The sequence below is a fragment of the Nannobrachium achirus genome (assembly GCF_963921795.1).
Source record: "Nannobrachium achirus genome assembly, chromosome: 6".
Lineage (NCBI taxonomy): Eukaryota > Metazoa > Chordata > Actinopteri > Myctophiformes > Myctophidae > Nannobrachium > Nannobrachium achirus.
The window spans coordinates 53,093,773-53,108,785 of NC_137815.1; the positions used below are offsets into that span (position 1 = coordinate 53,093,773).

Genomic DNA, 15,013 nt, shown 5'->3' on the forward strand with positions numbered 1-15,013 from the left:
CAATGATGATGATGACATATACTGATGATTGCTTTTTAAATTAGATTTTTATTTACTTATTAAAGCTGCACTATGCAACCTTTTTTTTAATGAATAAAATGTTATTTTGTCTGTATCGTAGGTAGAGTATGTTAATACAATATAAGTTATACAATTGGGGTGGTTATATTTTGTCTGCCTGCTTTTCTATTGCCTGCTCTATTCTATTTAGATCCTTTGTCTAGGTGTGACATGTTTGACACGATCCTGTTTCTGTTCTAACACAAAAATTGACCTGAAGGTCAAGATTCAATTTATCCCCTGACCAAGCAGGCTCATCAGCTCAAAGGTAAAAATGTCAGACTCTACACTTGTTCAGAAGACATGGGTTCAAATCCAGGGTAGAAGAGGAAAGTTATTGTGTCTACACAGTGAAACCCCGTAATTCTGAGTGTTCACTTAAATTTGTCAAATTTGCTTCCAAAGTTTGCCCCTTGGATTCCTTGGATTATTATGTAACAACCAAATAAGCCACGCATATTTCCATCTGTGACCACAGTAAGCTACTTGGCCTGGCGAAGTTTAACTACAGTATATGGAAGTGGGAAAATGGGCTCTTACATGTCCATTTCTCATCCTCCGAGTTAAATTTGACTGTGTACTACCTGGAGGGTTGGTAGGAGGGCAGCAAGGTGGGAGAGCTGTTCCTTGAGTGCCTGCTCCTTCTCCTCGTGTTGACTGCAAATATAAACACAGAAACCAGTAAGACTCCCTATTCGGGAGATAAGCGACCGTCAGGTCACATGTATACACAAGAGGGCTGTAACTGTGAGCTGCAGTGGAGGGGGTCCTCCACTGGGGGCATCACCACTTTTGCATCCGTTCTGGAGCACCAGTAGTGGGTGGTCCCCAGGAATTCCCCGTGAGCAGCCCCGTTGTGGTGCTCATTTGGTAATGTTTGCACATTTTGTCATTTTTTACAGCTGGGGGTCCCCCAGGGACCTGGGGGTCCCTGAAGCTTCGGGGGTCCTTGGAGGTTGTAGTTTGGCAGGGAAGGAGTGTGTGTGCAAAATGTGGCATGGATCGGTTGTAGTTTGGCAGGGAAGGAGTGTGTGTGCAAAATGTGGCATGGATCGGGGCGACGGTTGTGGAGATATGAGCAGGGCAAAAGTGTGACGTGTGAGGTGTGACGGACGGACTGACTGACTGACTGACGCACGGACACCTGGTGGAGGTTTTGGTAGCAGGTGAGAAATGGTGGGTGGACATACTGGTTAGGCGGGTATGAGTAGGGAGCAGTGTCCCGAGGAAATGTGGTGGCAGCCATATTCAAAGCGGCACTTCCATGAAGTGGGGGGGAAGTCCTTTGTGAGGAAGTGTTGACCAAGTCCTTTGTCTGTGGCAGAGCAAGAGTGACAGTTGTGATGTGCGAATGGGGCGAATGGGGGAGCAGAAGGAGGGGCAGGTGAGAAATGGTGGGTGGACATACTGGTTAGGCGGTATGAGTAGGGAGCAGTGTCCCCAGAAAATGTGGTGGCAGCCATGTTGATGACATGAGTGTAGACATACTGTGTAGTGATTTTCGTGATTTTACGGCAACATCTGTAGGAGCAGTGGCCAAAAATGTGTTCTAAAAATTGGCCTGAAGGGGGCGCTATATGGGACAGATTCATGGTGATGGGATGAGTGTAGACATATTGTGTAGCAAGTTGCGTGATTTGAGGGGCAAAACTGTAGGAGCAGTGGCCACAAATGTGTTGTATAAATCCGCCAAAAGGTGGCGCTAGAAGAGGGCCATGTGAGAAATGAGGGGTGGGGTGTCCGCGTTGCCTTGGCGCACGAATAGGTACCGGGCCCGGCTCTCCCGGACGCTCGTAGCCCGAGGTAGGGCATTTTATGTGAGCTGCAGTGGAGGCTGCAGTGGAGGGGGTCCTCCACTGGGGGCATCACCACTTTTGCATCCGTTCTGGAGCACCAGTAGTGGGTGGTCCCCAGGATTTCGCCGTGAGCAGCCCCGTTGGGGTGGTCATTTGGTAATGTTTGCACATTTTGTCATTTTTTACACCTGGGGGTCCCCCAGGGACCTGGGGGTCCCTGAAGCTCGGGGGTCCTTGGAGGTTGTAGTTTGGCAGGGAAGGAGTGTGTGTGCAAAATGTGGCATGGATGGGGGCCACGGTTGTGGAGATATGAGCAGGGCAAAAGTGTGACGTGTGAGGTGTGACGGACTGACTGACGGACGCACGGACACCTGGTGGAGGTTTTGGTAGTAAATGCGACCTGACGGTCGCAATAATGTAACATGACGCCTGTACTATCTATCACCTCAGACATACGTACACAGGGGACCTGGCAGTGAATGCACATCTCAAACACTACTACATATATCCAGACCAGCACCCAATCTATCTGTCTTCTCCTATAACAAACATAGTGTCACAGAGGCAGGGCCGGACACACAGAGACAGACTCTGACATATAAATAGCCTTTAACACCCTTCCGGGAACCCAGCCTACTTCCAGGCAGTGGGTTGAGAGAGATGGAGGACAGAGGGCACAAAAGAATCTCATTAAAGATCCCAGAGTGCAACCAGATATCACCACTCACTCACGCACGCATGCGCGCGTGCGCGCGCACACACACACACACACACACACACACACACACACACACACACACACACTGTAAAACACTGAGAACGAGTTTAAAGGAGTAGTTCACCCCCAAAATGACTTTTTGGAGCTGTGTGAAACACAGGCTCCCTATACGTGGCTGTGTGGGTCTGTGTGTGTGTGTGTGTCTGTGTGTGTGTGTGTCTGTGTGTATGTAGCCTGAACTTCCTAAACTTCGGCACGCTACTAGTCCCACAGTTTTGCCACCACACACTCGCGCCATATGTCAAATCGACCGGCTTACTCGGGAATCGTGGGCTAGTAACTTGCTAAGAGAAAGGTTCAATAGTTTAATTGATATTAATTTATTAGTGAATTAATTTTCCCCATTGACTTATAATGGGAATCGCAAAAACTCACATTCAATTATTTGTCTCTCGCAAACCATAGGGGCTAGAGTTTCAAGACTTGGAGAGGAGGTTCATAATGATTTCAAGGATTAAATAAAAAATAATTGTGTCATTTGGCCGCATGGTGGCGCCATAACACCCCACTTTACGTTTTGGCCTGTAACTCTTGAACCGTAGGTCGGAAAATTAAAAATATTTTTTCCCTGGATTCCTTGGGTCATGACGCATCTCCCCATATAGGCCACGCCCATTTGCGCCATGATAGATTTTCCGCCATCTTGAATTTTCTCCAAAACACACTTTTTGCTCCTTTTCCTACATATTTTCTTCAAATGTCACAAAAATCGGTACACATGATCCACACACACACACACACACACACACACACACACACACACACACACACACACACACACACACAGCTCCACTTCACACGGGTGTGATTTTTTCTATTGATTACTCATGCCATGGAGAGTAGAGTTCAATAATATTTTTTGGTTTTTGTCACATTCCTAAGACAAAAAATTGATTTGAGTAAATTTACCCCCAATGATTCCGGATGGTGACCCGTTTCGAAACGGGTCACCATCCGAAATGAATGGGGGTAAATTTATTGTTATCACATTTATGTCTTAGGAATGTGACAAAAAACTAAAAATATTATTGAACTCTAGTCTCCATGGCATGAGTAATCAATAGAAAAAAAGTCATTTTGGGGGTGAACTACTCCTTTAACTTTGAGATTGTAAAAATGGACCCGGGACACACACAATAGAGACACACATTTAAAAACAAGGGCTCCAAAAGGGTTTCCACTCAGGAAGCTGTTCATTGACTACAGTTCGGCACTCAACACCGTTGTGTCCTCCAAACTTGTCGCCAAGCTGCAGAGACCTAGGACTCAACACCGGCGGTGCAATAGATCCTGGACTTCCTGACGGACAGACCCCAGGTGGTGTGGATTGGCACAACACCCCCTCCACACTGATTCTGAGCACAGGGTGCCCCCCAGGGATGTGTACAGTAACTCAGCCCCCTCCTATACTCCCTGTTCACTCACAACTGTGTGGCTAATGCACAGCTCAAACTACACCATAAAGTTTGAGCCGTCATGAGCCTGATTACAGAGAACGATATGACGGACTACAGAGATGAAGTGAGAGACCTGACATTGTTGTGTCAGGATAACAACCTTCATTTTAACCACATGAACCCTAGCATCCCTATTCTGGGTAGATGTCATAACATGCGAACATTTGGCTAAAATAGGCCAACCATTTGGCTAAAATAGCAGACCTACAAGCTCACAACACATCGCTGTTTAATCTTTTTTTTTTCTATCCCCAGACCATGAGACTTCTGAAAACAGTAATACAAATTGTGACAGGACAACTAACAGTTTATAGATATGGACTGTCATTTGTCCCCCAGCATTATACTGTATGTACACAATGTACATGTATGTACATGGTGTACAGTATATGCACATATGTATGTAATGTTCACTATGTATATCAGAGGTGGGCAACCATGGACATGTGCCAATAAATAACTTGAACTTAAGAGAGGTATCTCACAGATACAAACAATGTTACTGTCAGCTGGCAGAAGATTACTGAAAATAAACAGATATAAATACTTGTCTCACTACTTGGCGAGCGTTCAGGTTACCCTATATAGAGTACTGATAACTTTTGCAAACAACTAAATAGGATTTATTGTAATTTCATGGTCTTGTGAAAACAGAGGCAGCCAAGTATTGAAAGGTTGACATGGCTTTTAAATGCTGACAAACAACTAGCTACTGTAAACCGCCAGTCTAAAATCACTGATATGAAATCTATCAATGTGATTTTGAATGTGTACAGTGTACCACACAAAACATGAAATTAGAACTGCGAGGTGCCAACTTGCTCCTTGTGCACAAGTGCATTTCTGGCAACGTCGAACCCGTTTAATCCCACCGGTCACAATAGTGACCGTAATTATTTTCTTCATTTATGAGGCAATAAAATGTTATTGAATGATTCATTCATGCATTTCCAGCAATTATTGAAAAGGTTAAAGGGTCCCAATCAAATATGTGCAGTGTCACATGTTAACTTTAAATTGTCACATGACCAGAGCTGTTTACTTCCTGTCTGCACCAAGAGGAGAGGATGGAAGCATCAAAGCCCCAAAAGAAAATGTTAGTAAAGTATCTTAACAAAAAGATAGGACCATGATTTTTGGTACACGTCTTCTTTAAGATGTCTAGTATTGGTGTATGCCTTTGCAATTACTCAAATGTGTTCAGTGTGGTCATAAAATGAACAAACATCGACGGCAACAATAGTGACCGGTGGGATAATACATTAGCAAATACTGTAGCTATACACATACTAATACACATAGCAAATTATTCTCTTTCTGCTGTTTTCTTTTACTTTAACTGGGGAATTCCCGGGGACCACCGACTCCTGGTGCTCCAGAACGGATGCAAAAGTGGTCGCGCTAGTGGAGGACCCCCGCCACTGCAGAGCACATAAAATGCCGGCGGCGCACATAAAATGCCGTAACTCAGGCTAGGAGCGAACGGGAGAGCTGCGGCCGGTACCCACGCGTTCGCCTTGGCAGAGCGGAGACAGTCGTGCATACCCCCGCCACTGCAGCCCGCTAAAAAGGCCGTAACTCGCCCCCCGATGGTCGCTTATCTCCCAATTATTGAGTCTTACTGGTTTGTTGGATGACAATTAGCTCCCAGACAAGGCATGCAACATTGCAGTGTCTCAAAGTGAGAAAGATGCTGTCCTCAGTGATTGTGATAGTGATGTGTCAGACATGGACTATTAGGGGCAAACAGGTTATTAGGGGCAAGCCAGGCTGTTGAATGCACGTGCTGAATTTATGCAAGTAGATGAGTTGAACGATGACTTACTAGTAAAACGCCTAAGGGCGACAAGCGACCTTGCCATGAAGGGTGAGGTCACGCCATGTCTTGGCCATCTGACCAGTTATGTACGTATATTGGACCAGTTACCCATGGAGACCCCTGGTACCCATATATGGAGATCCTTGTACTGTATATGCTGTGAGACCCCAAACATGCTTATACTCAGTTATTTGTTATGTGAAAGTCCTATGACGTCTATGACATTTGACATCATACATACAATCCCTTTTGTGCCCATATATGGAGAGCCTTGTCTGTAGAACCAGCCACAAAGATGGTGGTAGGTAAGTAGTAAGATGAGGGATGCAGTATGGTGGATGGTAAGTATTGTAGGTAGTTAGATAGATGATGGATGCGGTATTGTGGTTGGTAGTTAGTAGATGAAGGACACAGTATGGTGGTAGGTAGGTAGGTAGGTAGTAGATGAGGGATGCAATATGGTGGGAAGGTACTGTAGATAGTTAGATGAGGGATGATGGTAGTAGGTAGGTAGGTAGACCATACTGCTGTGGTGTTGGTAGGTAGATACCGGTAGTTAGATTATGGATGCAGTAAGGAGGTACATAGTTAGATGATGGATGCAGTAAGGTGGTAGTAGGTAGTGATGATGGATGCAGTATGTTAGGTAGGTAGGTAGGTGCTGTAAGGTGGTAGGTATGTAGTTAGATGATGGATGCATTTTGGTGGTAGGTAGGTATGTACAGTAGGTAGATGAGGGATTCATTATGGTGGTAGGTATGTAGGTAGTTAGATGATGGATGCAATATGGTGGTAAGAGGGTAGTTAGATGAGCGATGCAGTATGGTGTGGTATAGTTAGATGAGGGATGCAATATGGTGATTGGCATATGCATGTAGGTGGTTAGATGAAGGGATGCTGTATGGTGGTAGGTAGGTAGTTGTATGAGGGCTGCAGTATGGTGGTAGGTACTGTAGGTAGTTAGATAAGGGACCCAGTATGGTGGTAGATACTGTAGGTCTTTAAAGGAAATATGCACTATCATGGTATGTAGATAGTTAGATGGTGGATGGTTGAAACCGCAGTTTATTATGAGAAACGGCACATCATGTCCGTGTCTGTTCGTCTGTCACTTTTATTTGTGATGTCATCAATATTGATGACATCATCAATATTGAGATGTCATCAATATTAAGCCCATATCTGTGAATATCTATGGGTACCAGGGGTCTCTATATATGGGTAACTGGTCCGATATATATCACTGGCCAGATGACCAAGATATGGTGCGACCTCGCCCTTTAGGGCGAGGTCGCTTTTAACCCTTAGGTGTCTTACTGGTAGGTAGTTTAATGAGGGATGCAGTATGGTGGTAGGTAGGTAGTTATGGCCTTTGGTGTAAGATTTTCACTTTCTGGGATAACTATATTTACTATATACTCTTTAAAAGGTTGATACAACACATTATCCCACCGGTCACAATTGTGACCGGTCATAAAACACACCTTTTCACCCACTTTTTCATGAAAATTTCAAAAATATATGATTGATTATTTCAAAGGGTTACTAATGACACAATATTTGAATATTCTTATGTCTGGGAAAAATTCGGGGACCAGCATTCCTGGTGATGCCAGTTGTTGTGATGTCACTGGCATCGCCAGTGGTGAGCGCACCTCGTGGCGCGCTTTGCTGGCGCACAAGTAGGCCATGTATGTGGCCTACCTGTGGCCTACTTGTGCAGCAGGTGCATGTTGGCACCTCAACAGAGTGCACCTTAGACCTTGTTTTATCATCTACAGCGCAGGACTGGGGCCTCTTGTTTTGAGGCCAATGGCTGCTCGTCTTGAACTTAACAAAGTATATACGTTGGCTACATTAATTTGAGATGACCATAAGCTGCAACTGCAGTCATGAAGAAGTGCTAGTACTATAATGTTTGTCTTCCCTGTTGTGCTGCCCTGCCAGTCAAGCTTAATAGTGTATAACCACCTCTTTCATCTTGGGGCAGAATTAAATTCTCCCCCCACAAATGTATGTGGTGAGAGGAGAGATTATTCTCAACCAACTAGGGTTCTATTCATCACCTTGAAGCATAATGCAAAATGTAGCACAATGGAAGAAGAACCCCACCACGAAAGACCTGTAACAGCAGAATAATAGCATCCCATTTGATAAATATTTTGACCCTGGCATCTGGATATCAAAAGAGCATTTTCATAGATCATATATATATATATATATATATATATATATATATATATATATATATAATATAAATACCGGTATATACAAATGATATAGATAAATAGATATATAAATTACCTCTTTGCTGTTTTCAGTAGAATCTCCTTTCTCTCAGCTAGTTTCTTCTGCCAGTTAATAAGAGCATAGAAACAATGTATTTCATTCATTACCCTGCAGTGAAAATGGCCTTGAGCACAATAACTTCTAATGAAGATGAACATTGTTTTGTTTTTGTATTTCTTAAAGAAGAAGCATGTGGTCATGTTCTCATATTTCACAGTATATGGGGTTGGTGCCCTCATGTGGCTTGTTCATTATATACAAGATGTACTGTACTGCTGCTCATTTCTAAATAAGAGCAACAGAGACACCTAGTGGTGAAGACGAGGTTATCACACAATAATAGCAGTGAGGAATGCTACTATGAGACCTGAATAATACTGTCTGGCATTAAGCAAATGTGAGATTTTATTGTCTTTGCAAGTACCTGATGGGAAGAGTTGGCAAAATAGGACAATACAATGAGTCTGATAATGTTTTGCCAATCACAGAAAGGTATTTAATAGTTGTGTATACCTTTCTGCAATGAATAACTTTTTTTTATATACTTACATAGACTTCTGCATTTCTCAGCTGATACTGACAATAAGCCTCTCCAACCTAGTTATGTAATTTTGTGCACATCACAGCTTTGATACAAAAGGTGATGCCTCACCTGCAAGCTGTTGAATAGAGTACAGATTGCATTCTCCTCTTCCTCCATATTCAGGCACATCTCTCTTATATCAGCCTTGAGCAAGACAATAGCCTCTCGAGCTGAAGTTTGAAGCTCCATCACTGCCTGTCGAGGAAGGAAACTCATGAGACATTAATCAGAGAAAGACATTACTTTAAAATACATTATAGGCATACTGTAGTAGGTCCATTGCTAACAAAAAAAGGAAATTAACAGCACTTTATGGAAGTGAGAAAATAAAGTAAACAGTGGCAGTGGAATGTGGCCAAAAATAAATTCATTTGACATTTATTTTGTACAATATAAATAGTTTTCTCAAGTTAAAAGATTCAAGATGTGTATCAATATGGCTTGGAATGAACAAGTAGATTTGGCCAGAGAGTCCCACACCAGTTCTGCTCTACATTTGAATTGAAACCTTCAAATCACATACTGCATGAAATCACAGTAACTCAACTCAATTTGTTGTGGCATCATTTTAATTTAAAATGTCATGACTGGCTCACCAATACGGTCTGGTCCAATATCTCACAGCCTTGCATGTAAGCTGTTTCAATATCAATGCAGTGTTTCCGGCTCTCCCTGTGATAAACAAAAATAATGCGACAGAATATAATATAATAAGGGTAATCTATCTATAAATGCGAGAAGTCTCTGTCTGTCTGCGTGTGTGTCTGTCTGTCTGTCTGTAATCCGCGTATCTCGAGAACCGTTCGTCCCACCGGCTTCAGATTCGGCACGCGCGTTCCCCGCCGCGGTTCGGCGCTTGGGGACCAGGAGGAGGCCAGCCTCACTGGACCTGAGTGAGCGAGTCGGGACATATGGCTAGAGGAGGTCGGTGAGGTAAGGGGGGGCCAGGTTGTGCTGTGTTTTGTAGGTGGTGAGGAGTATTTTGAAGTGGATCCGTTGTTTGACAGGGAGCCAGTGGAGGTCATGGAGGACTGGTGTTAAAGGGTGGGGCATTCATTCCCTATTTTAAATTCGGCATGCGCGTTCCCCGCCGCAGCAGAGGGCATAAAATGGACGCAGACAGACAGATAACTCCATAATATATGGGCATAAATGGACACAGGCAAACAGATGGTCAAAACGGGTCCTACAGAGATCTCCATATATGGACATAAAATGGACGTAGGCATAAATGGATGGAACAGATGGTCAAAACAGATCCTATGACAACAGGTATAATGGGGTTTGCATTAAAGGGCGGGGCATTCATCCCCTATTTACATTGTTCCCGAGTTGGCCAGGGCGCCGACTAGACGCTCGGGCGGCCGAGCTTCTAGTAATAATAATAATAATAATAATATTAATACATTTTATGTATAATGTACTTTCCAATCAAAGATTCTCAAAGTGCTAAGTGCTATAGAAAATAAATGTACTCAATTACAATTTACTCACGCTTCCATGTCTCTGAAGCACTTAATGCAAAGCATTGACTTATTTTCTGTTGAGAAAAGAATGTATGGCTCCTGGTGGAGAACTGTAGAGAAAACACAGTTCCATTCAATTCAAATCATGGCTGTCCTGTGTAGCTTATGTGGATAACTTGTGTTTCTGGTGGCATGAAAAAGACAAAGTACATGTTTACAGTGAAAACACATAGAAAAATTATTATACAACATAAAGAAAATGCATTTGTGACTTTGTAATTAATCATTTAACCCCTATAATTTGCTGATGGTCCCCCAGGGTTCTATACTTGGTCCCATGCCTTTTCTCTCTACACCAAATCCCTTAGTCAAGAATACCCAATCTACAAGCTAACAACATCTACCTCACCAATCTACAAGCTAACAACAATCTCCCGTGTCACATTGTGACACATGAGTTCGTAGATGTAGATCTGCCATTTTCTCTGAACATTCAACTATTTTCTCTGAAAGTATGGTTTAAGTGGTTTATATAGCGTGTGGCACTCACAGCACTGCATGTGTCTTGCTTTGGTGCGTTTGGCCAGAGGTACGATGTCATGGAGGGAAAATATTCTGGCCATGTGAGTTGATTCTCTGCAGGCTTCACAGAGTGGCTGGCTACAAGTATTGCAGTAGTACATCACAACTGTTTCCTGTCACCGGGTGGTTGGGGCAGACAGACAGACAGACAGACAGACAGACAGACAGACAGACAGACAGACAGACAGACGCACACACACACACACACACACACACACACACACACACACACACACACACACACACACACACACACACACACACACACACACACACACACACACACACACACACAAATATTGACAGAGATGTATTAGTATAATTTCCAGTTTGTTATTTTAACAACTTAAACCATTTACTTAGTTTATACCTAATATATGGTTTAATTTATGTTATATATTCTACACTGAATAGCTTTGCAGACAATAGCCGAACCACTAGCTCAAAACGTGTTATAAACTTGTGGATCTGCTAATTTTGCAGAATGCTCACCAACAGACAATGGGCGCTATTTGAACATCATGACAAATAGAGAATGAGACTGAGAAAGGCAGGTGAAGAGAGAGTGGTGGAGAAGGTGGGGATTGGAACTCACATGTAGAAACTTCAACATCTACAAAAGCTCAAGCTATAAAAGAGTACTTCATGGTACCTTTTTGTTGCTTTCCGGGTCACAGTTAGCACACTGGACAGGCTTCTCAGAATCATTATGGTTGTCCACCAGGAATTTAAACAGACAGTCTTCTGGTGGAGGAGTATTTGTTCCTTTTTCTACAGATGGGTAACTGTAACATAGAGACACATTCAGATTGATTTAATACTAAGAGTTTGCAAAGTACCTCTCTACAATAGTACAATTATACAATGATATTATAAAGATATTTTCTGGTTGTCACTGTAGCTTAGAGGACTTGTCTAGTAGGACGAATTGCAAATTGCCGGTGTTATTTTATGGAGGTTTTGAAGGTAAGGAGTCACATTTTTTGGTGGTTGTTGCTTTTTAGTTTGGTTGTAACCAGAGTTACCAGACTATAGTACTTGTCTGAAATTATTCTTTCGTAGCCATGGTTCGATTGGCCAGGGTTCAATTCCCAAGCCTGGCAGTGTATTTACTGCATGTCACTCCCTGTTTCCTGTCTACTGTACAATCAAATCAAGGCAGAAAAGCCCTCAAACTAATCTTAAACACGTGCATATCTCCTTGTATGGGCTGTTCTGTCCATGACGTCAGTTATCTCCATACATGGACATCCGTGCTCAACTGCTCATACATAAATTACATACATAATAATATATACACACAAAGCCAGACGTAGGAGCAGTTACGTTAGCACTGCTCAAAAACTAGTCTAAAAAAGTCAGGACAGAGCTTTGTTACCCTGGCCCTGCATCATGCATGCAACTCATCATTGTTCAGCATGTGAGTTCACAAAATAATATAGGCATATCGTTTTGCACAGTTCTTAAGTAATAAAAGGTAGAGCAGCACCCATTATCACTGTACTCTGTCTGGAGCCCTGTGGAACATATATTTGGGGAAAAAAACTTCCTTTATCAGAAAATGTGTGTCCTTCATCATCTATATGTCATCAGATTCTTCAAAACTATGACATCAGTCATGTCCATATTTGGGCAGGAGTGAGACATACATACAGAGATCCCTGGGATTTATAGATATAGATATATATATAAATATAATAATATAAGATCGGATATGGTATTCAGCATACCATATTCAGTCTCCAGCTATTTTAAAGCAATAAAATACATTTAGGAGTGATTGCAGTAACCCTCCTCTCCTGTAGAGGCAGCCTTGTGTCAAGAAGCGTTCCGTTGCCGAAAAGTTATATCAAGACTGTGAGGGATATCCGGAAGCTGTCAGTAAACACGTTGCATAGAAGGCGAGCGTCTGCTACTAGAACGTTCTAGATACATATCTATCTCCGAAGGAAAACAACCACAGTTAGAGCTGTTTAAAGGCCTCGTTTTGAGGCGAGAGTTAATAATGTCGATGATAAGCGAGGATAACGTGCGGGGCAGGAATGTAATCCAGGATATCAGCGCGGACGACGAGGACTCTCAGCCGACCGAGATAGAGAGTCTGTGTATGAACTGTTACCAGAACGGTGTCACCCGGCTGCTGATCACCAGGATCCCCTTCTTCAAAGAGGTCATCATCAGCTCCTTCAGCTGTCCCAACTGCAACTGGTCCAACACGGAGATCCAGTCTGCGGGGCGGATTCAGGACCAAGGTATTTGCTACACCCTTAAAGTGCAGTCCAAGCAGGATTTGAACCGAGAGGTGGTCAGAGCAGACAGTGCCACCACCAGAATACCCGATGTTGACTTTGAAATCCCTGCGTTCACGCAGAAAGGCTCCCTGTCGACCATCGAGGGCCTCCTGGACCGAGCGGTGGTCGGCCTGGAGCAGGACCAGCCCGCACGGAGGGCCACGGACCCCGAAGTCGCCCAGAAAATAGACGAGTTCATCGAGAAATTGAAAAAGTTGAAAGAGGTGCAGGACGAGTTCACGTTGATCATTGAGGATCCGTCTGGGAACAGCTTTGTGGAGAACCCTGTGGCCCCCCAGAAGGATGAAGCTCTCACCGTCACCAGGTTCAAGCGGACCCCCCAGCAGGACGAGCAGCTGGGCATCCAAGCTGGAGACGAGCTGGAAGAGGAGCCTGCTGGCAACGACCTGGACAGCATGCGCAACGAGGTTCTGAAGTTCAACACAAACTGCCCAGAATGCAACGCGCCCGCCTCCACCAACATGAAGCTGGTGCAGATCCCACACTTCAAGGAGGTCATCATCATGGCCACCAACTGTGACGAATGCGGACACAGGACCAACGAGGTGAAGTCCGGCGGAGCCACGGAGGACCTGGGCACACGGATCACCCTGCACCTCACCGACCCCTCAGACATGTCCAGAGACCTGCTGAAGTCCGAGACGTGTAGTGTGCTCATCCCTGAGCTGGAGTTCGAGCTGGGCATGGCAGCTCTGGGGGGCAAATTCACCACCCTGGAAGGGCTGCTCACTGACATCAAGAATCTGATCGTTTCCAAGAACCCGTTCATCTGTGGTGACAGCGGCTCCGGGACCACACAGGACAAGCTGAAGCTCTTCGGGGGGAAAATTGACAAGATCATTGCCGGAGAAATGGACATCCACTTGGTTCTCGACGACCCAACCGGTAACAGTTACATCCAGAACGTCTACGCCCCAGACCCGGACCCTGAGATGAAGATCGAGAAATACACCCGCACCTTTGAGCAGAACGAAGATCTGGGATTGAATGATATGAAAACGGAGGGTTATGAACAGTGAATGCCAATGTGGTACAGTACACAATGATTGTGTACCCCAAAAAACGTTTTGTCTGAAGCTTTAAGTTGGATCAAGCAAATTATTATAGGCACTTGGCTGTGAACCTTGTGTAGGCCTAATTATGTTTCATTTTGAGGATTTGGGGGAATTTTAGTTAAGCACTTATGTGGTCAACAATTTGGTATATAGGGAGGGACCTACTACTAAGTGCTAACCACTGAAATATTTTTTAAGTTGAAATGTTAATAAAATGGAATAACTAAGAATAAAGAACCATGTGTAATACACTGGACATTGTTGACTTTAATGATGTATCACAACACAAACACTGCAGGCTGTAGATGTATTCTAGCACTGCATTAGCCCTAGAATGTCTGTGATCTTACGTATAACACTTTGTGTATATTACAGAATACACAGCCAATGTCAGCCATAGATCGGTCCTATTGCGTGCGGTCCTATTATATTGCGTGGCATTAAAGTAGTGCGTGCTACTTGTGTACTCACCCAATAATTAATTCCTCAGCCTTGGAGACAGATATTATCCTCTAGTTTCATATCCCTTTGAAAGTTCTGGCAGAAAACGTGTGTTTAGTTAAATATCCACTTTTTCATGAGATTCACATGGACGACGTTCAGTCGGGGGCAAGGGGCCCGGAATTAGTGCTGGACTGTGAATATATCAAATCTTCCATTGGGAAGCACAAACGTAATTAAGGTATGGGGCACACAATTGGCAGGTGGTTTTTTACCCCTCGCCAATAGCAAAGCACCTGTCGATTGTGTATTCAATACGTTTGTGCTTCCCAAACACACACGTGTTCTCAAAGGAAGTTTTCATATGTTCAGTCC

General features: G+C 43.8%; 2 protein-coding genes across 2 annotated transcripts in view; one reads left to right on the top strand and one right to left on the bottom strand.

The window, feature by feature from the left end:
• Positions 1 to 15,013, bottom strand: part of rnf207a (ring finger protein 207a) — a gene marked incomplete at both ends in the record, with an annotated part of 37,532 nt that overhangs the window by 16,224 nt on the left and 6,295 nt on the right. Inside the window, 7 exons of the mRNA XM_080728290.1 lie at positions 645 to 717; positions 8,215 to 8,261; positions 8,852 to 8,977; positions 9,379 to 9,454; positions 10,277 to 10,358; positions 10,799 to 10,943; positions 11,483 to 11,615. Coding sequence (XP_080584416.1) covers positions 645 to 717; positions 8,215 to 8,261; positions 8,852 to 8,977; positions 9,379 to 9,454; positions 10,277 to 10,358; positions 10,799 to 10,943; positions 11,483 to 11,615 — 682 coding nt within the window. The remainder of the gene's footprint in view (positions 1 to 644; positions 718 to 8,214; positions 8,262 to 8,851; positions 8,978 to 9,378; positions 9,455 to 10,276; positions 10,359 to 10,798; positions 10,944 to 11,482; positions 11,616 to 15,013) is intronic.
• On the top strand, positions 12,727 to 14,512 carry LOC308286523 (zinc finger protein ZPR1-like). Its single transcript, XM_080727564.1, has one exon. The coding sequence runs from the start codon at positions 12,836 to 12,838 to the stop codon at positions 14,159 to 14,161; it is 1,326 nt and encodes a 441-aa protein (XP_080583690.1). The 5' UTR covers positions 12,727 to 12,835; the 3' UTR covers positions 14,162 to 14,512.

Bases quoted from the DNA above. Each gene is read 5' to 3' on its own strand.
- LOC308286523 (XM_080727564.1), top strand. From the start codon at position 12,836: ATGTCGATGATAAGCGAGGATAACGTGCGGGGCAGGAATGTAATCCAG.